This window comes from Trifolium pratense, linkage group LG2, assembly GCF_020283565.1.
Source record: "Trifolium pratense cultivar HEN17-A07 linkage group LG2, ARS_RC_1.1, whole genome shotgun sequence".
NCBI lineage: Eukaryota > Viridiplantae > Streptophyta > Magnoliopsida > Fabales > Fabaceae > Trifolium > Trifolium pratense.
This window is the reverse complement of record NC_060060.1, coordinates 5,140,075-5,165,807: the sequence shown is the minus strand read 5'-3', so window position 1 is coordinate 5,165,807 and position 25,733 is coordinate 5,140,075. Positions and strand designations below refer to the sequence as shown.

Genomic DNA, 25,733 nt, shown 5'->3' with positions numbered 1-25,733 from the left:
ATAAATCTGTCAACATCAATGATATACTTGCTTTGAACATTAATTTTGAAGGCATAAAGAAACGGGGCCATCTATGCAAAACATGGCAAAAGGAATTTTATATTTTGATGTACATGAACTATACATTATGGAGCAAAAAAGAAAGAGAAACTAAGGGACATTCTATTCTATTGGCCTCAAAATCGACAACAAACTACCCTCTTCTCCCCTACAAAAGAATTGGAGAAAACAAAAACTATAAGGGTTTTTACAAGAATGAGCTACAGATACAATTTGCCTAATATACATACAACCATCATGCATCTACTCAACCAAAAAATGTACATGTATATATAGATCAACAACCCATTCAACATTCATTTCGTCCAGCCATTCCGGTTTTGGCTCGGCACCGTTCAATGTGTGCGACAATGACACCACATTGTTTTTGAACCAGCAATGGGTCAAGGTCAAGAACCAACTTCCTGTCCAGCCCAGTTTGTCCAATCATAATGACAATTTACAATAGAAAGTTTCACATTAAAGGGAGGTAAGCTCCACCATGACCTTTCCTCAGCACTAAGGGTGCCGCATTGTCAGGGACCTTATCCATTTCTTGCGTGCATGCATCGATGATATCCCCAAATCCAGTTGCCACTGTAGCCAACTGCATCCGCAATCTCAAATCCCTTGTTCGCTTCAGTAAACACCTGAATGACCTTCCCAAATATTTAGCCCATTCAGCAGGCAACCCTCCCCCAGTGAGCCATACAGAGAAATGTGATTGGTCCCCTCTGGCAGCCACTTCAGCTCTATAAAATTTAGCTAAGTCAGTCAACATCGAAGGCTGAAGAGGTAAAACTGCCACAAATTCAGCTACAAACTCCTCCATGACTTCAGGTTTGAGCATTTGGTTCCAGAGAACCAAAGCCCATTCACTTGGCTGGTTCAAGTTATAAGCTTCGGCTACAATTAAAGCTTCTTGGAAACGAGACTGTTCAACTAACGCCCGTCTAGCATTGGTTTCTGATCGATAAAGCCACTGGAAATCTGGCATTCGTATTTGAAGGGACAGAAGGGAAGCTTGAGCACAATCTTTACGTGTTTTATTGCCAGCATCAATGGAAGAGTGAACCTCAGCAGCTTCAATGAAGTAGCGCATGGAATCCAACAAGTCTTCATTCTGATCCTTGTTATAACGACGAAACCACTGTTCACATGATTGCTCTGCTCTAGACTCTAAAAGAGTAGCTGTCTCATGTTTCATATCAAAATGAGTATAGACCTGTAAAGAATACAAACTTATAATCAATATATTATTACATTTTAAATTAATTTGTTTTGTTGGAAATTCCGCCTTCATTGCGGTCCGCCCCCATCCGCCTAATTGTGGCATTTGGCTTGCCTTCATTGCAGCCTCCAACACCTTCATTGTGTTGGGTGTTAAGGGGTGGATTTAGTCCCACATTGCTTAGAGATATGGCCTGTGTAGCGTTTATATAGTTTGGGCAACCCTCACCTTACAAGCCGGTTTTGTGAGGATGAGTTAGGCCCAATATAAAATTTGACATGGTATCAGAGCCTATCCTAGATCTATTGTTGGGCTCCCCGCATCGTCCACGCTTCAGGCCCATTGGGCCCGAGCGTGAGGGGGTGTGTTGGAAATTCCGCCTTCATTGCGGTCCGCCCCCATCCGCCTAATTGTGGCATTTGGCTTACCTTCATTGCAGCCTCCAACACCTTCATTGTGTTGGGTGTGAAGGGGTGGATTTAGTCCCACATTGCTTAGAGATATGGCCTGTGTAGCGTTTATATAGTCTGGGCAACCCTCACCTTACAAGCCGGTTTTGTGAGGATGAGTTAGGCCCAATATAAAATTTGACATGTTTCATAGTTTGCTCCATATTGAAAGATGTTAAGCATCAATGACCGAGGAACTGAGAAACAAGAAGAAAATAATATGAGCAAGTGGAAAATGCAACGTATCCACCCCCCTTAAGTCGATGATTGGAAACATTATGAAACATTACGCCACACACATAATACAAAGCAGGATAATGATCAAGTATTTCAATATGTTGTAAAAAAATACAAACCAGGGCAAATGCATCAAGGTCATTAGGGTTGAAATGCTTCAAAGATGTTAGAACAGCCATTCGGAATCCTCTGACAGCCTCAGCAGTGCCTGTGTTTGTGTCTGCAGCAGCTGAGTACTTCTGAAGAAGAAGATCCAATTGACCATTTTCTATAAGAATGCCAAGAATGAAATTAAGAGCATAAAAATTTCCAACTCCAGTTATCAGGCGAGCCAAGCACGGGAAATCACCCTCCAACACATAAGCATCAACCCTAGTTGCAGCAAGGGCCACAAGAACATCAACTCCATCAAGGCAAGCAGATGATTTGTAGAAGTGATGGGACAGAATAAGAAGCTCAACCTGGAAATGGCAATTTCAGAGGAAGAACATTGTCAGCTCAAGACAAAAAGGAATGGTTCAGCCAAAATCCTTATATTCTCAAATCTCAACTAATATTTCACATATCCAGATTACAGCTTCTCAACAATTATCCCTTAAAAAGATAAGGCACCGCAGAACAGCAGTGGATGAAAGGAGTATATCGGTTCTCATGCTATAATTATATAAAGAGGAGCAAATCTTAAAAATAGGATCTTGTATGAATGGTAAGAACACCAAGTTTGTGGTGTAAGTTGTCATCTAATGCTCAACATTCAAGGAAAAGTTGATTAAAATTCACTTCTGCTCTTACAATAAACCAGTTCACTTACTTGATATGTTCTCTTGATCGCTACACGCAGTTTTCTATTATGTCTACAGCTGATGATTCTACCACAACGAGCTAATTATGGGTCAACTTTTGGTTAAGTGTATTGATTGGATGATGGCTTAACAACCTGTTTTTCCTAGAATAACAACTTGCAAGTCTATTAACTGATAAATACACGACAACATTGAAATTGATTCACATGTGAGGTGCAAGCTCAGAATATGTTCCTCACTTTTCTTACATTGTTTCTTTCTTTTCTCTATTACTTTCTTCATTTTCTGCTCTATTTTGCACATTCTATTTTATTCTCTATTTGCTTAATTTTTTAAACCTTCTTAATTCTGTTTTAATTCCTGCTGTTTTAAAATATTTTTGTTCATTCATGTGGCTATTTTAGTTTTGTAGACAATGTCACTGGTAATATTCTTCTTAAAAAAAGAAGAGTAAAGGGAATTAAAACTTTCTCAACATAATCTGTTTTTTTTTTGGGTACATTCAACAGAATCTGAGTTAATTCACCATTTCTGAACAAGATAGCCAAAAATAAAAAATAGTGATAGATGAACATGGTACCTCACAGGCGTGTGGTATTTCTTGTCCAGTTATCACCAAACGCATTAAAGCATGCCCGATCTCTGGTTCAGAGGGACAAAGCTCTGCCCATTTCAAGAAGTCCGAGAATCTCCATAGCAAGGGAGCAGGGCCTTCCTCTTTTTGTGAATCAATATATCCTCCCCGATGTGCAGCCAGCACACCCTGTACAATATAAATATTTAATTAGCAATAAGTCACGAATCCCTATAGCTAGCTTTTGTGGTTGAGTATAGGCCTCTCAAATTCTAATAACATCAATTCACAAATCAAGGTTAATTTCTTCGTTCAATAGATGGGAAACAAATTGCCCACAGAAGTCCATCTAGTTCTTAGGATGTCTAACACATCCTCCATTTTCCATACACCAACCATTATAAAAACATCAACTAGAATCACCATTAACAAAATGAACCAACCTTCAGGAAAGATTCTGCAAGTATTTGAGCAATACTAGCTGCTGGCATCGGATGAGTCTGCACCAGAAATTTTGCCTCCTCAAAGGACTCTTGTGCTTTAAGAGAAAGCAGCTGTAGTAGCTCAATCGGTTGCTTGTTGAATGCCTCAAAAAATGAGAGGCCCAAGGTGTTTGCAGCTTTTATAACTGCTATTATTCTCTTACATAGCCCACGGCCACTGCCTTCAGTAAAAATGACCACCAAACTCTCCAAAACCTAGCATTTTGAGACAACATTCCACAACATTGTACAAATCAACAATGGAAAAAAATATCATGGATGGGGAGGGGAGGTTTGGACAATTACCTGGAGTGGGTCAACACGGTGCTTATCATTCAGTAAACCATATGTCTGCAGAACTGAATGCACTTCCTCATCAATCATTGACACTGGAACATTGCTAGAAGGAGTTGACATAGAAGCAAGCTTCAAGGCTGCATCCACAAGTCTAAACTCAGATGGTATTTGTCCAGGGGAGAATTTATATTGTAGTTGCTTGGCGCAGTGATTTGCCCAAATTCCAATAAAGAAAGAACAGCCCTTTCCAGTTCTGCCGCTCCAACCCTTTCCTCCCACCTAGAAAAAGACATTTCTACTTTCAAGTTTTCTTCTTGTAACTGCAAATCATTTTTGAAACTGATAGTATTGGAGCCATCATCAGTATCTGCACTTTTTTCTACCGAGTCTAGAGTTGGGCGTCTCAACGCCACATACCCTTTGGCCCTTCGTTTTGGCTTTGTATTCCCACCAAAACTAGTTGAAAGACCAGGATCCACCACTTGATTCTTGTGAGGGATTTGGTTGCTTTCCCTGGACTCGTATTTTTCTACAGTTCTATTCCTCATTGTATTTATATGATTATCCATCTTTGCTATTATACTTGCAGTTCGGTCAATAATACTGGAGTCGTTCTTGATAGCATTCTCTCTGATAGGAAAGGTAAAATTGAAGTCTCCTTCACCACCTGAGTCTCAGACTCAACGGCTAAGAGCCATACTTTGGTTTCAATTTCACGCAGAAGTTGCAACGGACAAACACTGAAAATTTCAGCAACAAGATCAGTAAAGATATTAATTAAAGTTGAAACAGAAAGTAATCCTTAAATATGTTCCATACGGGTTGGAAAGACTAATCATCCCACTCAGCCATTGTAGAGAAAGCAATAAAAGTTCATGAAGCTCCCTTGCAGGAAGATCTTTCTCCACAGCTTCGGCATGTTTAAGAAAAAATAAACCAGCCTGCAATCATTACAATGGAATGAACTTATATCATAAAACAACACAGTATAATTCTTTAGCTGAACACTGACTGTACTAGAAAGTAGAAACTTAGAAACTAAACGTACTTGAAGAGAAGGAAAGGAATATCTGATGAATAGTGCGTGGCAGTGGCTCCATAAAGCAACCCTCTCTTCTGGCACATCCCAAAGAAATTCCTTCCATTCAGCTACCATAGATTCAGCCTAGCATTTGCAGAAGTGGCAGAGAGATGAGGGGATAGTGTTCATGAGAAATATGAAAAACTATAACTAAAAAAGCTAAATGTCAAAAGAAAAATGTGAATTTGTATAACTTTTTTAAGATCTTGAATGTGCTCATTAAACAGTAAAATTAAAATTTGTAAATAAGAATTCATCATTCTCAATACAAGTTATATTGGACATCCATTTGATCAAATGAAATAATGATCATCTACACCAAAATTTATTAAAACAGCATAATTAAAGTATGCGTAATTGAACTAAAACAAATCAATTAGCCAATTATGTGCAAGGTAACTAAACCACATATAGATGTAGTGATTAAACAATATAAGAGTATAGCAGTGGCGTGCAGCTCAAGATAGACAGTAGCTTTGTGAAAGCTCTCCTTGTTAGTGACAACTGTAACCAACTCAGCAGAGTTGGTGTAGGATAAAAAACTGGCCGCGCAGGACAGGGCCTGTTAGAGTAATTAGCAAAATCAGTTTAGTATCTTAACTAAACTGACTATAGGGTTTTTACAAGGCTAGAGAATAGAAACTTCCTAATGCTTCTAGAACCCTAAAGTCAGCTTAGTTAAGACACTAAACTGACTTTGCTAATTACTCTAACAAGGCCCAGCTATATATAGCTGTTGGCGCTTTTATGTAACTGGTTTTGAACAGATTCAATACAATACAACAGAATTTCTCGATTATGTTCTCTCCTTTTCCCTTTCGAATAAACAATTTTTTTAAGGGCCTTTCTTTAAAACAATCAAATCCTAAATATTGCAGTTTCCAATATGGTTTTAGCATTGTTTTAAAATCCACCAATGTATAAGTAACTAGTCTAGCATGAGGTTTGATGGGCCAAAAATTATAATTATTAAGAGACAATATGAAGAGCAGTCAGATAAAGAACCTGTACTAATATCAACAAAATGAGATAAAGAAAAAATCCATGGATCAGTTATAAAGCGGTTCTACTTTTACTTCTGCATAAACCATTCAATTGATTGATGTTCAAATATACGATCAATCAACTTCCCCTCACTTGAGGTTATAGTCTATAAAAACAACTCCATTTCACAAACAGGTTTACAAACTTAAATACTACCTGAGATTCAGTAACATGATGCATAGCCGATTTCCAGGGTGCACCACTGGCCTCCAACTGCTTGGCCCAATTCCTTGCTTGCTCCCAGTGCCTATTTTTTTCTAGTGCAGACAAGAGTGAAGCATCATCCCAGTTTTCATTACCTAAATGTAACTCATCGTCTTTACGAAGTAGAGGTTCTGCTAAATTAATTTTCCAATAAAGCCTTCGATAGTATGCCGCTGCATTTCCACCATCACCAAAGTCTGTGGCAGCAAGAAGTTGCAGCAAGCATCTTTTCTCATAAGGAGAAGGGCAGGTTGAAAGCACAGCATCAGCAGCTGTAGCAGCAGTAGAACTAATCCATGATGTCCCAATCTGCCCCTCCCTTCCTAAATTTGCCTGTAAGTGTGACGGTTCTTCCTTAATTCTAGCAGAAAAGGAACCCAAGTGTGCAGAAGCTTCTGAAAGGCGCATTTGTGAAAATGCCTAAAGGAAAAAAGAAATTTTCAAAATTGGAGGGCTACAATATTTAAAAGTTAAGGCTAAAATCAAATGGAAAAGGCACCACAGATTTATCAGGTGGAGATCAATATTGCACCAGAGATATTATAATCCATGCAAAGCTTTGTTAAAAATACACTTCCAGAATGTTAAAAAAATATTTCCATAGAAATATCATAAAAATAGTTCATAACAAACAAACAATGCATACTTTACAGGTTTGACCTGACTTTGTAAAAATGATCGACACTGTTCTTAACAAGAATTCACTTTGAACAAACGTTTAATATTAAACAGAAAAATCCTCAGCAATTTAGCCATCATGGTAGAGAATTCTCAAAATTTGGGGTGGGATATCATGTTCCCAATTTGTGTTCACTTGACTCTCAAGTCACAGAACTTCTCCAAGAAAATTCAAGTTTAATTGAGGAGGCCCATTATTTGCCTTGGGTTTTCAAAATTATTGTTGAATTTTAATATTGAGAATTTCCTTTTTTGTATCACCCCCTAGTTCATATTCTTGTACTTGTTGTACATCGTGCCTGCTGCATTAAAGTCTCTTTTTTATTAGAAAATTTATTGACTGGAAGAAAGTCAAGTTACAAAGTAGAAATTAACCAGCTACTAGTTCTTGAATACCAAGAACATTTTACTGCACTGCACTTGGACAAAAAACACAGGAGCACATTAAAAAAAAATCAAATGTGTTGCCTACAATACAAACTTATCATTAAAAAGTAGTACTTTACTAATCCCAATGATCTTATGAGTACTAAAGAGCCAGAAGAATTTTGAGTTAGTTGCCATACCTGAAGAGCACGGATAAATGGCAGCAAGGGGCATGATGGAAGGAACATCTCAAAGGCCCTTAGCAAAGGCGAAAACAACTGTTGTTCACAAAGCACTGCAACCATCTTGGAAAGAGAAGCAGGCCCGTCATCGGAAACACTTTCAGGATGAACAGATCCACAATGTTCTGCTGTTATTTCATCCTCCATAGTTTTACCTTCAGAATCAAATATTCTTTCATTTATAGAAGTACTTGAGATGTCAGACATTGTAGAAGCAGAGGATTCTAGTGACACAGGAGTTATTAACCGTCGACGTTTAGGACTCTGCCTATTATAATGAAATGTGAGCACTCTGTCTACTACAGGAAGGGCATTAGTTGCATTTAAAGCCGCTCCAACATTGTCTGCAATCTGAGAAGCAATATCGTTCACCTTGATTGATGAAGTTTCTCTGTCCAAAACATAAAAGGAAATGAGTTTCAATCATTGAAGTAACTCACACATGTTTTAATTGAGTGTGCATGGATCGATTATCACTTATTTAAGACTTGAAACACTTGGACCTATAACAACTCATGATAGCATGTTATTTTCACTTCAAACATTATATAACAACCAACCTCTTTCCTACTAGGAGTCAATTAGAAAAGGTTCCTGTTGTGCTTGTCATACAGATTTTTAAAAAAATTGGACACCTATATTGCACATTAGTTTTATTAGAATTTGAGAGGCCTATATTATTTCAACCACAAAAGCTAGCTTTAGAATTGAGGTTTGCACTACTTTATAAAGGTTATCTTTGCCACATCTCTAGCCAATGTGGGACTTCTAACACACCCCCTCACGCCCAGCACTATTGGGCTTGGTGCGTGGAATCAACAACAACGGGTGGCCCAAATATGGGAGGTCTCCACAACAATCAACAAATGGATCTAGGATAGGCTCTGATACCATATTAAAATTGAGTGTTGGACCTAACTCATCCTCACAAAACCGGCTTGTAAGGTGAGGATTGCCCTCACTTTATAAACACTTGTTCAGGCCATATCGCAAGCGATGTGAGACTTCTTTAACAAGTTTTATAAGGGCCGATGCAATATAAACGATTTCAGATTGTTGTACAAAATTTTAAGCATAATATTCATGATGGAAATTATAATTCGGCAGCGGATTTCGTGAGAAATTGGTCCCAGCTGCTGTCAAATTTAATTTCATCAATGATGTAACCAATTATCCTAAAATATAGATAGAAAGACTGATTTTGACTAAATGTCACATCAGACTACTTTAATGCACAACGTAAATCAACACACACAAGACTGCAGGCCCTTCACAACAGAAATGGCTTAATATATCAAACAATAAAGAAAAGAAAAAACATAACTAGAATATGATTATGAAATCATTATTTTAGAGCAGTTTCTGTCAAATAACCGATTATCCCAAAAGCTTAAGCTGTTAGGAAGAGCTACATCAATGGTTTTATATTATTTCTAACACGCCCCCTCACGCAAGAGCCCATTTGGGCTTGAAGCGTGGATAATGCATAGGCCCACCTACCATATGCTTAAATTCCACTTTTTAATTAGAAAGTGAGGGGAGCGGGGATCGAACTCTAGACCACTTAGTCATAGAGGCTCTGATACCATGTCAAATAACCGTTTGTCCCAAAAGCTTAAGCTGTTAGGAAAGGCTACATCAATGGTTTTATATTATTTCTAACACTACGAAACTCATCCAACGCATCACCACGCAACTCAGAAACCGTCGTCGCCTTCTTTGACGAAGTTACCGGAATTTCATTGGTAACGACGCCGTTTCTCGCCGACGAGTTGGTGTCGTCCTCTACGACAACCTTTTTACCCAGAACCCTCTCCATCATCTGCATCAGCGCACGTTGATTCTCTCGCGCCGTTTGTTGAATCTCAGCTATGGAAGCGGAAAAAGCTATCTTCATCGAAGCCATCTCTTCTTCCAGATCTGTCATCTTTGCCTCCATTTTGGTTACGGTCTTCCTCTTCGGCATCCAAGGTATCTCCTTTCACTGGCACCCTCCACCGGACCGGTAGGTCGGACCAATGTTAGGTTCTAACAGAAACAGTATAAGAATATAAAACGAATTTAGAGAAATTGCTATAAAAAAGGCTGTTTATTATATGAATTTGAAGGGGATTTACAGAAGATACTGAGATCTATCTGCCACAGAGCAAAGGCTCCTATGGAGTGCTTAACAGCTCTCCATCCAATGATTACAAAATGATTCTTCAAAGATACTTCCTAAATCCTCTCCTCCATCATTTATGGATACAGTCCAACGAAATTGGCTAAGGCCAACACTCTCTCGCTGCCACCTCACAACTGTCACGGGATGGGTGACCCTCCTTTCTTCCTTCTAGAGTACACCTGCCATGTCATAACATTCCTAGGCCCATTATGATTAGTCACTTCTATATCTGGTCTAATTTCATTCACTTGGTCCCTAACAGCTACCAATTCCATTGTCCCTTCCCAATATTCCCTCAAAAATATAAATCTTTCTGCAAGCTTTTCCTCTGTAAGCATCCTTATCCACCCAGAGAAAATATCAGGTGAAAACTTGTATATTTGAACATCTGGAACTTCGATGCATACAGAATCCAATTCTTCAAGAGAGCATAAGAAATTTCCATAATTAGAAGGCTCCACATCGCATCCTGGAGATGAGACAGGCTGTACAACATCCACATTGAGTTGAAGGCTTCCAGCAGATAAGACATATGCAGGCATTAAGTCTAACAATCTAAAGACTTCCTTCCAATGATTACGACACACATGGTAGTCAAGTTGTGACTCCCACAATAAAGAAATGTCTGAACGAAGAGATTGATTCAATATCATCTGTACACACAGAGATGAATGATTAATGAAAATAGTTATTATAGAGAAAATAATTGTGTCCTCAAATAGTTGCAGAAATTGAACTAAGTACTAAAAGCAGCAACGTGACTGAATACATATAGAGGGAAGCAAATTATTGTCATGACTAAAGGTTAGAGCTGTTTGGTTTGATTTAAAAACAAAAAGTTTTATCTAGGAACACAAAATGCATATTAGATGCAATCTCCAAGAAGCATAATCACCTTAACTTCCAACCTCATCCAGTAGATATGGTGTCCTGGTAAAAAATATTGAATTATCAAGAATTCTCTTAGGGTCTGTTTGGGAGGTTAGGAGGGGAGGGGAAGGTTTTGAAAAAAGAAATGATGAAGTGGAAAGAATGAAGAGCTTTGGGGGGGGGAGGGCTTTGTGGTTTATTTTTCTTCATAATACAAAATCCCCCTAATTTGGGGGACTCAAAAATTGTATTGCATGAGGATTTTGGAGGGCTTGGATAAATTTTCCAAATCCATTCTATGTTGTTATAATACTCTAAATGTTAAAAATATACTGTATTAATCATAAGCATTCACTTATCATTCTCTACAAAAGAACTCTCTCAAAAAAGTGAAAGGTTTCTCTATTTTTCCCTTTACTACTCTCCCCCCAAAGCCCGCCCCTCCCCTCCAAACTCCCAAACAGAACCTAACTGAAACTTCACATTTAATCTTTTTTAATTAGTTAATGACAAGAAAATACTAAACCTAACATCCAGAATACTCTTACCAGTCATCATAGAAATTCGGTGACAAATATAAAATATCTGCACTAGAATGTAACAAGACAGAGAAACAACTAACCCGATCAACAGCTCTTTGCTCCCAGGCATCAAACCAGATAGCAGCAGCAGCCCAATATCCAATATGAGCATCATCATCATCATCATCAACTTCCAGAGCAGAGGAGTTTTCATTAATATTCATCCACGTATCCAAGACAACTCCATCAATCTCACCACATTCAATGACAAGACTATCAAATGAATGGTTAGGCAAGAGCCTTAATCTATTTTCCAACTGTGAAACAGAATCTGATGGACCACTTGTATCTTTCATCCGATGATGATATGTTTTCCAGAAACCACTGCTTGGATAGAGGCTCTACTCATACACATGCATACGGACAAATATGATTGAAAGTCTCAGCTTATGGAAATTTCTCTTTCGCATACTAAACAGTAATCACAAAACAAGACAAACAAATTCCACGTACCTCAATCAGTGAAATATCTTTCAATATCTTCAACTCATATGGTCCTAGATAACCATATCTTTTCATTTCCTCGGCAATCTGGGCTCGTAAGGATCTCCTTACAGTGCCAAACAGAAGTTGTTTGAGGCAATATTCAATGTTTTCACCAAGTCTTTGAAGTGTTGCAACAGCAAGTTCTGCTTCGCCCTGTATAATTGCATTATGAGTCGTGTTATTTTCATTGGGATATGTAATACCAAATAGAAAGTTGAATACACCACCTTCATAAATAAGTCATAAGCAACAGCTCTGCCAATGTCACGAACTTCAGTAAAAGTATCATGAGGCTCTTTGTCAACAATGAAATCTTCTGATTGATGTAGATGCAATTGAAGAACAGCCAAAGGGAGTCGACCAGATAGCAGAGCATCTTTAACGACAGTCTTGAGATCCAGATTACCCACCTTCCAGCGCGCCATCATCTCTCTTGGATTTTCCAGAGGCAAAACTTTCTTTTCTGAATGAGATATGTTACCTAATTCCTCTGAGACCAATTTAGACTCGGAATCGACAGGTACCAGCGCAAGATTCTCATCATTTCCGCTGCCTGATGCTTGTAAAGGAAAAGAAATATCATGTTGGTTCAACATATCCAGTGACTCTAAATTTGATGGAAGAACTGCAAGTTGGGTTTCTTCGTGCAGCATCTCTATACCCATAATAGATGATTCTTCTCCACCGTCAACCTGTAATTTTAGCAATAAGATAACATTTCAGGAAAAACAATTAATCAGTAGTACAAGTAGCATAACTGGGGAGCACCATACCAATCCTTGACTAGCCTTTTGGAATGTTGTCCTATGCCTACATTGTAGATTTCGGATGATCTCCAAGAAATGAGCCAGCTCAGAAAGTTTTTGAGCAAAATCCACTTCAGTTTGTAGTTTCAGTGGTTCAATTGGGGGAAGTGAAAGCAATCCTGTCTTGTTGAAGCCCGTATCCTTTTTATGTTGCAGTAACCCATACTTACGAAGCATTGTAGTTGCAAAGCAAGTAGCCAGTGCAAGAAGCCTAGATATCATAAGTCAGAGTTAAATCTTCTTTCTAGAATGAAAAAACAATAGAGGATGCACGCCATCCACTGCTTTGGTTTTATAAAAGCTTTTCCTTCTTTCTCCTTTATATAACACCACTGATAAAAGGAAAGGTGACAAGAAGTCTAACAGAATAACGACAACCCAAGTGTAATTATTTGAATAGCAAAGTTGATATGCCTCCAGTTATCACAAATTCATCCACTAATAGGAGAAAGGGTTGCAATACTGAAATTCCCTTCCTAGTTATAAGTACAACCAAGCCTTATCCCACAACCACAAGGCGGGGTCGGCTACATGGATCAAACGACACCATAAATCATGTCTATATTTGAACCATTGGCCTCTATCTTAATAGTTTCACCTATAGTTTTTCTTTGACTTCCTCTGCCTCTAGCAGTTGGGCTGACCACCATCTGATTTACTCTTCTTACTGCAGAATCTACATGTCTCCCTTCCAAATATGCCCAAATCACGTAAGTCGAGATTCAACCGTCTTTTATATAATACGTGTTATTCCAACTCTCTCTCTCTAACGTCACCATTCTTAAGCCTATCTCGTTATCCATTTAGTATTTCTACTCATCCTCTTTAAAAAAGGATGTTAAAAAATCCAATTGCATCAGTTTAAGTATATCAGGCATAACCATACATTTATGTTTTTTAGAAGTGAAACTAAGGGGTGTCACTCTTTATAAACTTATCAGGCATAACCTTACAAAACCGGTTTTTAAGATAAGGGGTGTCATTCTTTATAAACTCTTTTTAAACCTTCTCTCTTTTCATGCGGGACTTGGATTTTCTCGATAAACCCACCCCCTCACGCCCACAACACTATTGGGCTTGGTGCATGGATAATTTAATGGGGTGGCCCAAATGGATAGGCTTTGATACCATACTAGATTTTATATTGGGTCTAACTAATCCTTACAAAACCGACTTGTAAGGTTACGGGCAATGTAGTCAGGTTCGGGATCCTACGTAGGATCGGGAGGCTGGTGGAGGGTCGTAAGGTCGGGATCGTAGCTCGATTCGTAAGAACCTACTTAAGGGTAAAATGGTAACTTCACATATATACATATACACATAACCACAAAATAATAATAATAATAATACATGAACACAATAAACTTAATTAATATTTCATATATATCATTCCAATTGTTCATAACTTCATAACCAACCAAGTACTAAGTTAATAAAATAAGTAACTAACGGCCTATGCATCATTCACAATTAAAGGCCTATGCATCATTCACAAAAGGAAGACCTATCATTCACAACTAAAGGCCTATGCATCATTCACAAAAAAAGACCTATCATTCACAACCACAACTAAAGGCCTATGCATCATTCAAAAAATCACAACTTAAGGCCTATGCATAATTCAAAAAAAAGGACCTATTATAGTATCATTCACAAAAGACATAATCTAGACATTTAAAATATCTTCCAATCCAACATCTTGATAGTCATCAAGATCACCATCTTCATCCTCATTCTCTTCAACGACATCATCATCATCTTCTTCATCAATGGGAGGAAGTTCCAAATCATCACCAAGAACATCACCGATACTAGCATCTTGTCCAACATCAAGTGAAGTGTCATCTCCTTCATCTTCCTCATCCTCCACATTCTCAATCCATTCTTCCCCTTCATCTTCGGAATTAATTTCTTCAATCTCATAGTTAGCACTTTTTCTCTTAATCTTAGTCTTTCCCAATTTTGAGTTAACCATCACAAAAACTACCTTATTCATTGTGATTTGCTTCAAGCGATTCCTCTTCTTAGTGTGAACCTAAATGATTATAAGTTATAAATAAATTAAAAAATAATAGATACTTGTTTGTAATACAATTTGTTCAAAAAGTTTGAAAACGTACCCTTTCAAAAGCACTCCAATTCCGTTCACACCCCGATGAGCTACATGTCAAACTAAATACTCGCAAAGCGAACCATTGCAATTCTTTATGTTTATTTCCATAAGATTCCCACCATTGTGTTAGTGTTTTATTTCCAAGTGCAAATGTAGCAAATTCATTAGCAAAGTTTGATTTCCTCGCTTTGAAATCCTCAAGTTGGTAATCAACTTTGGCTCTTTTTTCCGGATCATCCACCAATCTAAGCAAACAATCATACATGCCATCCGTAACTTCATCATCATCAACGAATCCCGGAGCATAACGTATCTTGGGGTTCAAATAAAGGCCTGCAGCATGTAGTGGCCTATGGAGTTGCTTATCCCACCTTTGATCAATTATATTCCAAAGAGGAGTGTAGCTAACAAAGACAAAAAAAAAATTGAATTGGTTTTCATACGGTAAATCTAATTATTATAATACAAAAGAACAAAGTGAAAAGAATTGAATTAGTTACCTTCTAGCAACTCCATTAAAGCTTGATTTGATATTCTCTTTTGCAAGATCCATTTCTTCATAAAGATACCCCATGGCTGCCTTCTCTTCCGAGTCCACCATGCGCAACACTTTAATAAGTGGAAAAGCACCTCTTAGACAAGTCAAAACATTCTTCCAAAACATTTTGTTCAAAACAATCTTTTGCACAATAATCCCATCTTTACTCTTAGCAAGTTTGCTAGTCTTCCACTCATTTGATTTGAACATAGATATCAACTCATCTCGATGATCATTCAAACAACCCAATGTCAAGTAAGATGTCGCAAAACGGGTCAATGAAGGTCGAATCAAATCAACATTTTTAGTGAACCTATGCAACATACAAATAAGACTTGTTCTACCATAAATGTAGGTGGTGATCTTCTTTCCCTTAGGAATTGTTTCTTTGTGGAGAGGGATCTTCTTCTCAAAATCTTCTAACATCAAATCGATGCAATGCGCGGCACATGGTGTCCAATACAAGTTACTTCTTTTTTGCATTAACAATTCCCCGGCTGCTTTGTAATTCGCCGCATTGTCCGTAACAACTTGGACAACATTTTCCTCTCCAACCTCTTCAACAACATCATCAATCATCTTGAAAACTTTGTCTGCAGTCTTGGTTAGATCGGATGCATCGATGGACTTTAGAAATACAGTTCCCTTTGGACTATGTACCAAGAAATTCAATATAGTTCTTCTCTTCCTATCTGTCCAACCATCCGTCATTATTGTGCAACCATATTTCTCCCAATCTGCCCTATATCCAGCAACTACCTTACTAATCTCTCCATAATAATGGTCTAAATATTTAACTCGAATTTCATGATAAGAAGGTGGTTTAAACCCTATACCATGTTTTGTAACATTGTCAAACATCTTAAGGTACTCATCAGACCTAGCAACATTAAAAGGAATAGCATTATTGTAAAAGAAAAGAGCAATATCCTTACAAGCATCTTCTCTGGTTTCTTTCTTATAGGCACCGTTGATTGTGCTTTGTTTAGCTTGTGTCAGCCCTCTTTTGTACATATCCTTTCTTGCTAGCTCCCCTTGACTCTTTCTTTTTCCCTTTGCACCAGCAGCATCACCATCACCAACCTCAACATCAGCATCGCCTTCAATGTTAATGTCAACATGTATCTTTTTTAGCAACTTCTCTTGTAAGCCATCAGTAATAACCAAAAACTTTTTCCTTATTTCCGGAGGACAGTTTGGACAAGGCCTAACATTACTATTAGTGCCAGCCAAATGATGCTTAATTCTGAAAGCACTTCCTGTGAATTGCCAGTCACAAAGTTTACACTTCACCTTTCTTGTTTTTATATCAATCGATGTAGCATATTCCCATGCTGGATCAGTCTTGTTTCCAGCTGAATTTTTAGGAGGAACCCTAACACGGGCAGCAGAAGCAGAAGGTGGAGCTTCATTAACAGTGGCAGCAGAAGAAGCTCCAACATTTGAGGTTGAAGCCATTAACGAGAGATGAAGGACAAAATAGTAGTAAGTAGTAACAGAGATGAAAACAGATGAATACAAAATAGTAGTAACAGAGATGAAAACAGACAGAACAAAGAAAAAAATTAGATAATGAAAACAGAGAGATGGGATGAGATGAAAACAGAGAGAGAGATGGGATGAGTGAAAACAGAGAGATGGGATGAAAAGAAACAAGGCTAGGTTAGGGTTGGTTTGAAACAGAGAGATGAGATGAAACAAAAGTGAAGGAAAGGAAGGAGATGTTAGGTTTGAAACAGATGAAACTAAAGTGAAGGAAAGGAAGGAGATGTATGAAGAAGCATGGCTGAATCGCCATTGAAGAAGTGAGAAGAAGCATGGCTGCGTTTGTTTCTTTCTTCAGAGAAGAATCGCGTAATTTTTCTTAGGGTTTCTGAGAAAAATAAGCGTGTTTTGTATTTTTATGTCTTGACCCGACCCGGTTTGACTGCAAGGCCCAATCAGTTTTAAACCCAACTTGTTTTTTTTTACGAACCTGCCATTGCTTTACGCACCACCAGCAAAATGCGCGAACCTGACTTCAAAAAGCCCCAAAAACGAACCTCCATGGGTTCTTAGCTCGTTTAGCCTTCATGAGCACGTAGGATCGTACGATCCTACGACCCGGTGCGCGAACCTGACTACATTGGTTACGGGTGCCACTCGTATAAACTTTTTTCAAGCCTTCACTCTTTTCAATGTGTGATTTGAGTTCTTCCTAATACTTCGAGAATAATATCTATCGTGCATGCAGGACAAACACGTGCTTATCATGTATTCTAATCAATGCTGGTTTTTACATGTAATAACAATAAATTACGTGGAAAACAAATGACAACTTCACATTGGCTAATATAATAATGAGCTAAAATGGCAATGAAGTTAGAACTATAAGTTCATACAACAACGTGGTTTTGGTTAAGCACGTGATGAACAATATAGACATCTTAATATTTCATTATTATGTAATTTCAGTTTCCACATCCAACATAACTATCCTAAAAGAAACTACCCAAAAGGAAATTCCAGTTGTTCTTAAATAGGAAAGACTTCCAACAATAACCAAGCATTTTACCACTAGAGGAGATCAGCTAGATGCATTAATCGACATAAAATTTTGTGGTATTGTATATCCCAAGACCATTTTACTCTTAAGTCTCTTTTAATGATTTTTGACCTATAGTTTTCCTTGGTATGCATCTACCTAAAATTATTAGTGTGTCCTCCATCTGGTCTACCCTTCATATTGGTGCTTCTACAGATCTTCTCAATACATGACCAAACCACCTAAGACGAGATTCTACCATCTTCTCTACTATGGAGAGTGGAGACTACGCCAATTTTCTCTAATAATTACATTTCCAATTCTATGGTCTAGTATAATCTCTCATCCACAGTAACATTCCCATTTCTGCAACACTTAGTTGACTTTCTGGTTAGTTTGTTACTATGAAGCACGGACACCGGTTTCGACACGGACACTGACACACCGATACTGATAATAATTTGAAAAAATGACATAATTTAGTATAATCATAAGTGTCGGTGTCGGTGTCCGGCACCGACACGGACACGTGTCCGACACCGACACGCTGTGCTTGCTAGGTTTGTTACTACCAAACATTCAGTTCCATGTAAATGTGTAAGTCTAACAGTTGCACAATAAAATTTTCCTTCAGGTTTGAGAGATATTTTTTATTGTAAATAACACTTGAATTATTCCTCCATTTATCTACCTTATTTTTCATATAGTTGATATCTCCCTTTATCTTTCTGCCACTTTGTATAGAGAACTTAAAACATAAGACTTATAGTATTGAATATTTTCTAATCTTTACTTCTGAGTTAGAATTTGTTTGCCTTATGCTAAACTTGCATTTCATTACTTCAACTTCAGAGGAAACCAAGTGTTCACAAGGTTTTTCATATTTCTAAAAGAAGTATTGTGGCACCACTTCTTGGATATGTTCGATAAGCAGGTCTAAAAAAAAATACGGGATCATAGTTGACCCTTGGCAAAATTCCTCTGTATGACAATGCAAATACTTCTACTAACAAATGTTTGTATTTTATTTTTTTCCCTAAAATAAAATACTATAGCTATCCAAAGAATAGCCATAAGATAAAGGACCAAATACCAATTGATGTCAATATATCTTTGGAGGACCAATATGAACAGTTACCCTATGTGTGTGTGTGTATATATATATATATATATATATATATATATATATATATATATATATATATATATATATATATACATTAATTATGACAACTTGATACCATTTCCTGGGAGTAGCAGCTTAGTTTAGAAATGATAAAGAATGCAAAATAAAAGTATGAGAGCCGATGAACGTATAAATTTACCTTGAAGCAGCAGAAGTTTCGCTATCATTGCCACTTTTATTAAGCATAAGATAAACTGCAGCAAAAAGCAATCTCAAAATCCCCTCTTCTGCTAGATCCACATCCACAAGCATTTCCAAAGATCTGCCCATCAATAAAACTGGAAAGTGAATTTCATTAGACAATATTTGCCATTTAAAAAAACCTAAATACTACACTAGCACATCAATGTAATCAATCTCTTTTACAACTTCATTTCCATTGAACCAGTACCGCTGTAATGTACGCAACAATTTAATTTGTGCTAATCTAAAAATCAAATCAAAGTACAGTGCGAATAGATAAGCAAAATATTTATAGAGGAAGGTCCAAGAATCACGAAGAAACTATATACCAACAAAAGAAAATTTTGGTAACCATTATTGCTTTTCACACTTATGCATGTGTCAACTGGTACAAAAGCTATGCTAAAGCCATATGGAGAATCCAGAAGGAAGAGCAAAGGAAGGCTGATACTTAGGGGAGATTTGGGTAAACAATATAATTAAGTGCTTATTGAGTAAGCACTTATCACATAATAATTCGTGTATAAGTTGTTTCCACAATTGAAGTTGAAGGGAGGGTGAAGGTAAACGTTACATAAGCTCTGTAAAAGTTGTTTATATAAATTATCTTGTATCCTTAGCTATTTTTATTAGCTCTACAAAACATTTACAAAGTGCTTATGCCATAAGAAAAGAAAAAATAAGTTCTTCCAAGCACCCCCTAGTCTACGAGAGAGGAATGATAATGTAACTTTTTTCATTAATGAAGTGTGTTTGTTTTCTTGGAAAATACATTATATCCTCCTTCAGGAATCAGGATAATATCGTCGATTGGTGTTCTCCTCCTTGGAGGGGTTGTAAATTCTTTGTTTGACGGTTAGTTAATTAGTCGGGATAGTTAGTTAAGAAGGTAGGGAGTGACAAATATATAAAGAATAGGGGGGGGAGGTACGAGAGAGTATCTGATTATTAAAAGGGATTTGGCGCCTTCAGACAGGGAATGTTGTAATAACATAGTAACATACCAGGTTTCTATCAGATTGCTACCTTAGAACACAAGAAATATAAATCAATACTACAATGAGTAAACTTTGGTTTACCTTTCTATTTCATCAAATTTCAAGTAGTCCAATGCTATCTGTAACTGACGAATACGAGAAACTTTGGTGTCCCATCCTGACAAAGAAAAAATATAAGCATGAAGCTAAAATTTATTTTGTGAAATTCTAAAGTAGTGTGTCAATTCCATTCCAATACACAAACTCATGAAATTTCGAATAAATAGACATCGCTATCAAAAGTTTTGTTCTTATTTGTAATTATTTTCATCTATCCACCTTTAATAACAATTTTAATGGTTCTATACCAAATAAAAAATTACAAAAAAGTTATAATAAAGATCACATCCTATTTCACCTTGCTGGCTATCTCTAAAACTTTCTAAGACACCAATCAATACCTTCGGGAAGAAAGGCCCTTAATAGACCATATGCAAAAAATACATAAATAAACTAACTTTATCCAATGATAAGCAGGGTTATATATATATATATAAAGATCATTTTTGTAACTCACCATTTCTTGAACACAACTGATCTGCCTCGTCAATTCCTTCATACACAAGAACTCTGTCCAAAATTTCAATTTTCCAAGGAGAAAACCTTTTGGTTGGTTCTCTTACTTCCACACTGTCTTTAAGCAGAACTGAAATCCCTCTATCTTTAGTTTGTTGGCGATAACCAATGTACTCTACAGGAAGAAAACTTGATAAGAGTGAAATAGAAGGAACATACGCTGATAGACCATCTTCTCTCACAATATAGAAACAACCCTGAAATGTGCAACCAACTACTTCTCCAATAACAGCTTCTTCTTTTCCATTAAAGTGGTATAAATCATATGCACTATCTAAAAGGTTGTCATCATGGGCATCTAATTTTACTTGCAGATTAAAATGCACAAGTTTTGAGCCTTTCTGATTCTTTACATTCTTCATTCTAGAGAGAATAGTAATTCCCATGGGAGAAAAAGAAATAGAATCCTCTTCACATAGTTTAAAATTGGGAAGGAATATCTTTTTCATAACACGCGACTTCACATCAGAACCAATAAATTTGTGATCATTAGTTGCTTGAGAAAAACCACTTGAATTAGGACCAAACAAATTGTGCCTTTCTTTAGACGTGTAGCCATCAATTTTCTGGAATGCATCACCCTCCACTGCTTTGTCTGGGTAGGAAACACTTCTGTTTTTTATGTTTAAATCATTTGATTGAAGATATCCCGAGAAATTAGAGAATGCTGCTTGACAATCTATATCAGAACCACCAGCCCCCCAGCCAACCAACAACCCCAGTCCAAATTGATGACAATATGGAAGCAACTTCTCAGATATATAGCTCTTTTCGGTAACATATTCACTCAAAGATATCACATAGATCACACCACATGCATCAACCACAGCTAAAAAGTAGGTATGTGAAGCAACAACTAACCTTTTAAATGATCTTCTAAGAGAATCACGGTGTTGATCATACAAGTTATCCTTAATGGAAGACCCATGGAAATTAAGAAGAGGGTTAAGTCCACAAGCCTGTGAAACATTTAAATGTGTCACGAATTCACCAGATATTGCAGAATATAGAACAATCAAGCCAGATGATTCAAGACAGACAAGAAGATTATCACAAAATTGGAAATCCATCCACTCAACTTCCTGAACTATGTTTGTTTTTTCATCAAGCTTCACCACTGAAACCCACTGAATGCCCCAGTTGTCTAACTTGGCAACAAGAAGTAAATTTTTACTCCTGCCTGTTTGATTTGGACCACTAATATTGACAGACACATCATGCATCAATGTCAAAAAAAAGCCCACCAGGCAATGAGAAGCACTCGAGAATATTTTATGGCATTCATAGAACCCATTAATCTCAATACCAAATACTTTGGAAAAACAATCGGACTTAATGCCCTCTGTACCCAAGCTCAAGCTTGAGTGATCAGCATCTTCTACTAAATCAGCTGGTTCCTGCCGATTCTCCATACTTTGGACTGATTTTTCATTGAAGAGATATTCCAGGGATCGACTTCCATCAAATATGTTAAAAGAAACCACTTCTGTAGAGCAAGGAAATTCATTATTCTCAGGGAACTTGGTCCAGACACTACTGTCAGTCACAATAGTTTCAACTTTTGTGAAAAATGACTTTAAATATCTCTTAGTCGGCGCAGAGCCTCTCAAAAATTCAACTCCACCATCATCTCCACCATTCCAATTTACATTCTTGCTTCGAGAGACTTGATGACTAAGGCTGGAAGATTCTCCTACTTCCATATTTTGAGCTGATGCAGGAATAGGCCCCCATTCCACCCACCTGCCTTGTCTATAGCTACCTTCTAATGCAGATTGAACTATTTCTCTGGCTTTAGTCAGTTTGGGAAAAACATGGACTGTTACCCCACATCTTCCCGAAACAAATAAAAATTCTCTAAATGAAGTATCATTGTGTTGATCATAGCTGTCCCCACAACGAGCCCAGGCCAATGAGTTCACATCACTAATAAATGGGTGACTATTGGATCTTGAACATTTAATTTCAGCAACATTGGTATCAATGCCAATTCCTGATCCTGAAGTGCAAGGCAAATCATTCACCAAACCTGATCCACTAGGCCTATCGAATTCCTGCGAGGAAAGAGTTGATGAACCTAGAATGTGATTATCATAATTGTTGCCACTTTCACAACCACTAGAATTTGATTCCTCTGCAATCATCAAAGCAAATGCAAACACCATAACAGGATATCAAAAAAACTTGAAACAAAATGCAATTGCATTCATCCACAAAATTAAATATACATACACTATTTGACTACTAGACAGCAATAGCCAAGCCAAACTACAATTGTGTTCTGTTTGGATAAACAACTTAATTAAGCATTTATAATATATAAGTGTTTATCATATATATTTTGAACTGTTTTCATAAGCTATCCTGAATAGTTTACGAAAATAAGCTGAAAACAACTTATGAACATGTCACATGTTGTTTTCATAAGTTCTCTCAAACAGTCTTACAAATACTTATATCAGTATGTAAACTCGAATAAGTCAATCCTAACAAACCCTCATAAGAAATGTCGCAACAATCACCTTTAACAAGAGGAAACAACAGAGCTTCCTTTTGATATGAATGCAAAAGTAGAATCTCTCTGGTAGGAGAAATAAAAGCTTCACGAAATTCCGAAAGACCGACTTGAGTCTCCGATGGGTCCCACTTGTGCAAGTGAAGTATAGCAGGATCCTCACTAGCCAAATCCATTCCACTCCTGATTCAACCAAACGCATATTCAACAAAATTTAAAACAAACCAATTAAGGCTAATAATCCAATAAAAAAATAATTAAGGCTAATAATTAACATTAACTAATGATTAATTAGAACTAAAACAACAATTCAAGCTCCAAACAGTTTTCATCTTTAAATTCAACACTGATAAAATCAAAGCAATGATCTAAAAAAAAGCTCGCAGCTGATGGAAGTTTGCGTGAGACCAAATTTGAAATTGATTTAATCGATTATTGATTAATAAAACGTGAATCGCATGGTGTAATTTGAAACACGTCGAACATCGAAACTAATCGGAATTTGAATGACTTAAAGTAAATTAAAAAAGATGAACGAGTGAGAGTGGAGTTGAAAAATGGAAAACCTGAAGGTGATGAATGATTAGGAGATTAGAGTGGGAGATTGATTTTCCATGGATGAAGATTGAGATTGAGAGAATGGAGCGAAGTTTGAGCGGAGAATGAATGAATGAATGTGCCTCTCAGATGTTTTCTCTCTACTCTTCTCTGCCCGATCCAACTCCGTTTAAGTTAACGATAAAACTATATTAAATAAATATCGGGGATTTATCCTATCTAAAATTAAGGAAAATGTTTATAAAAAATATCCAATCATTAAAAACAAATTCACACTTAAATTTCATAATTTAATTTTAAATTTTAAACTATGAGGCGGATGTGTTAAAATTTTATAGTTTTTGAACCAGTTTAGAGTCTACGTCCTATTAAAGATTCCATTATATTCTGTTGTCCGCTACATAGATAATAGCGGACAATCATTTGACGGTAAATAAAAAAACAGACTTTTATAAGAGATTTGTAACAAATTATTATAACTTATCACACACATATTTTTATTATAACATTCTCATTCATTACATTCAATAACAAGTACTCCCTCTTTTCTTTTCTTTTCTTTTCTTTTCTTTTTTATTGTTCAGTTTCGTCAGATTCAGCGTTTCTAATTAATTGTTTATTTAGTGTTTTAAGGCTACGATTTGTCAATTGTACCTTGTGTCAATTACTCTTATCTTTTTCAATATAACTAATTAATGCTATATATTTGGAAAACAAAATATTTTTTTGGTATATAACATATCAAATACTTTTTTTTTACATAATATATTAAATTTATTCAAACAAAAAGTGTGTGCAAAAAAATATGAATGTATTGGTGAATTAAAATTAGAGTATAATAAGAAGATAAGGTGCAAAAATACACTTTATTAAATTGTCGTTACTACTCTAAATAGACACTTATAAAAAAACGAAAGGAGCAACATATATTAAAGAAAATTACATTTGAAAAAAATAAAAATCAATTAATCATTATGATCGGTCGTGAAGGGTTAAAAATCACTTTTGGGCAACCACTGACTTGTTAGTTTTAACTCTATAGAAGAAATAGGAAAATATCATATACTAAAACTCTTACTACAAACCTCAAGAAATACAAGTGGCAATTCAGGCTAGTAGCAGTAAAACAATGACAAGTTCAAGGTTCATTTTAAATTAATAGGAATTGCAGATCTTGTTTTTGTAAAAAAATTTGGGTTCATTTCAATTTTTTTTTTTTGGATTTATGAAGATAGTGATGAAGATGAAGAAGAAGGTGAAGAAAAGGGAAATACAATTGAATGTTGATAAATAGACCTACAAAATCAAATAGTTCTTTTTTTGACAAACAAAAGAATCAAATGATTAAGATTAAAAAAATTGATGAAGTCTTTGCAAACCATATTATGTTTACCATTTTAAATTTCAAAAAAAAAAAAAAAAAGATGTTTACCATTTTAACCGTAAACAAAGATAATGTATATAATTTTCTAAATTTTAATTTGACCAAACAAAGGATAAACGAGTATTTAAAATAATGGTTCCGTTCGAAATTGTATTAAATGGTTTAATTTAAAATATGATTTAATGCAGTTTGATTCATAATTTGGTTTAGTTAACCGTATTTTTGAACACCCCTAGCCCGCGCAAGCAACGGATTAAACAAAGAGCTTCTCAGTTTATGCCCACTCTCCAAAACCCTTTCTTTGAATTTTCTGTCATAATATGGTTTTACTTCAAAGTAAACAATACTAGGTGTTACAAAACTGATAATCATATAGATTTGAAGTTAACAATAATCATATAAATTTGAAGTTAACTCTTAAAATGTTCACATGAATTCAAGTAACAAGAAATTCCTATATCAAATTACACTAAAAACGATTTTTC

The 25,733-nt window shown here is 36.4% G+C and overlaps 1 protein-coding gene and 1 pseudogene across 1 annotated transcript; both read right to left on the bottom strand.

The window, feature by feature from the left end:
- Positions 1 to 72: 72 nt before the first annotated feature.
- On the bottom strand, positions 73 to 24,046 carry LOC123906505 (annotated as a pseudogene).
- Positions 12,871 to 18,953, bottom strand: LOC123906507. The gene is made up of 3 exons (XM_045956428.1): positions 15,248 to 18,953; positions 14,755 to 15,151; positions 12,871 to 14,669 (listed from the first exon to the last, which is right to left on the bottom strand). Exons 1-3 carry the CDS (start codon positions 16,741 to 16,743, stop codon positions 14,301 to 14,303), a joined length of 2,262 nt encoding a protein of 753 aa, XP_045812384.1. The 5' UTR covers positions 16,744 to 18,953; the 3' UTR covers positions 12,871 to 14,300.
- Positions 24,047 to 25,733: the final 1,687 nt, after the last annotated feature.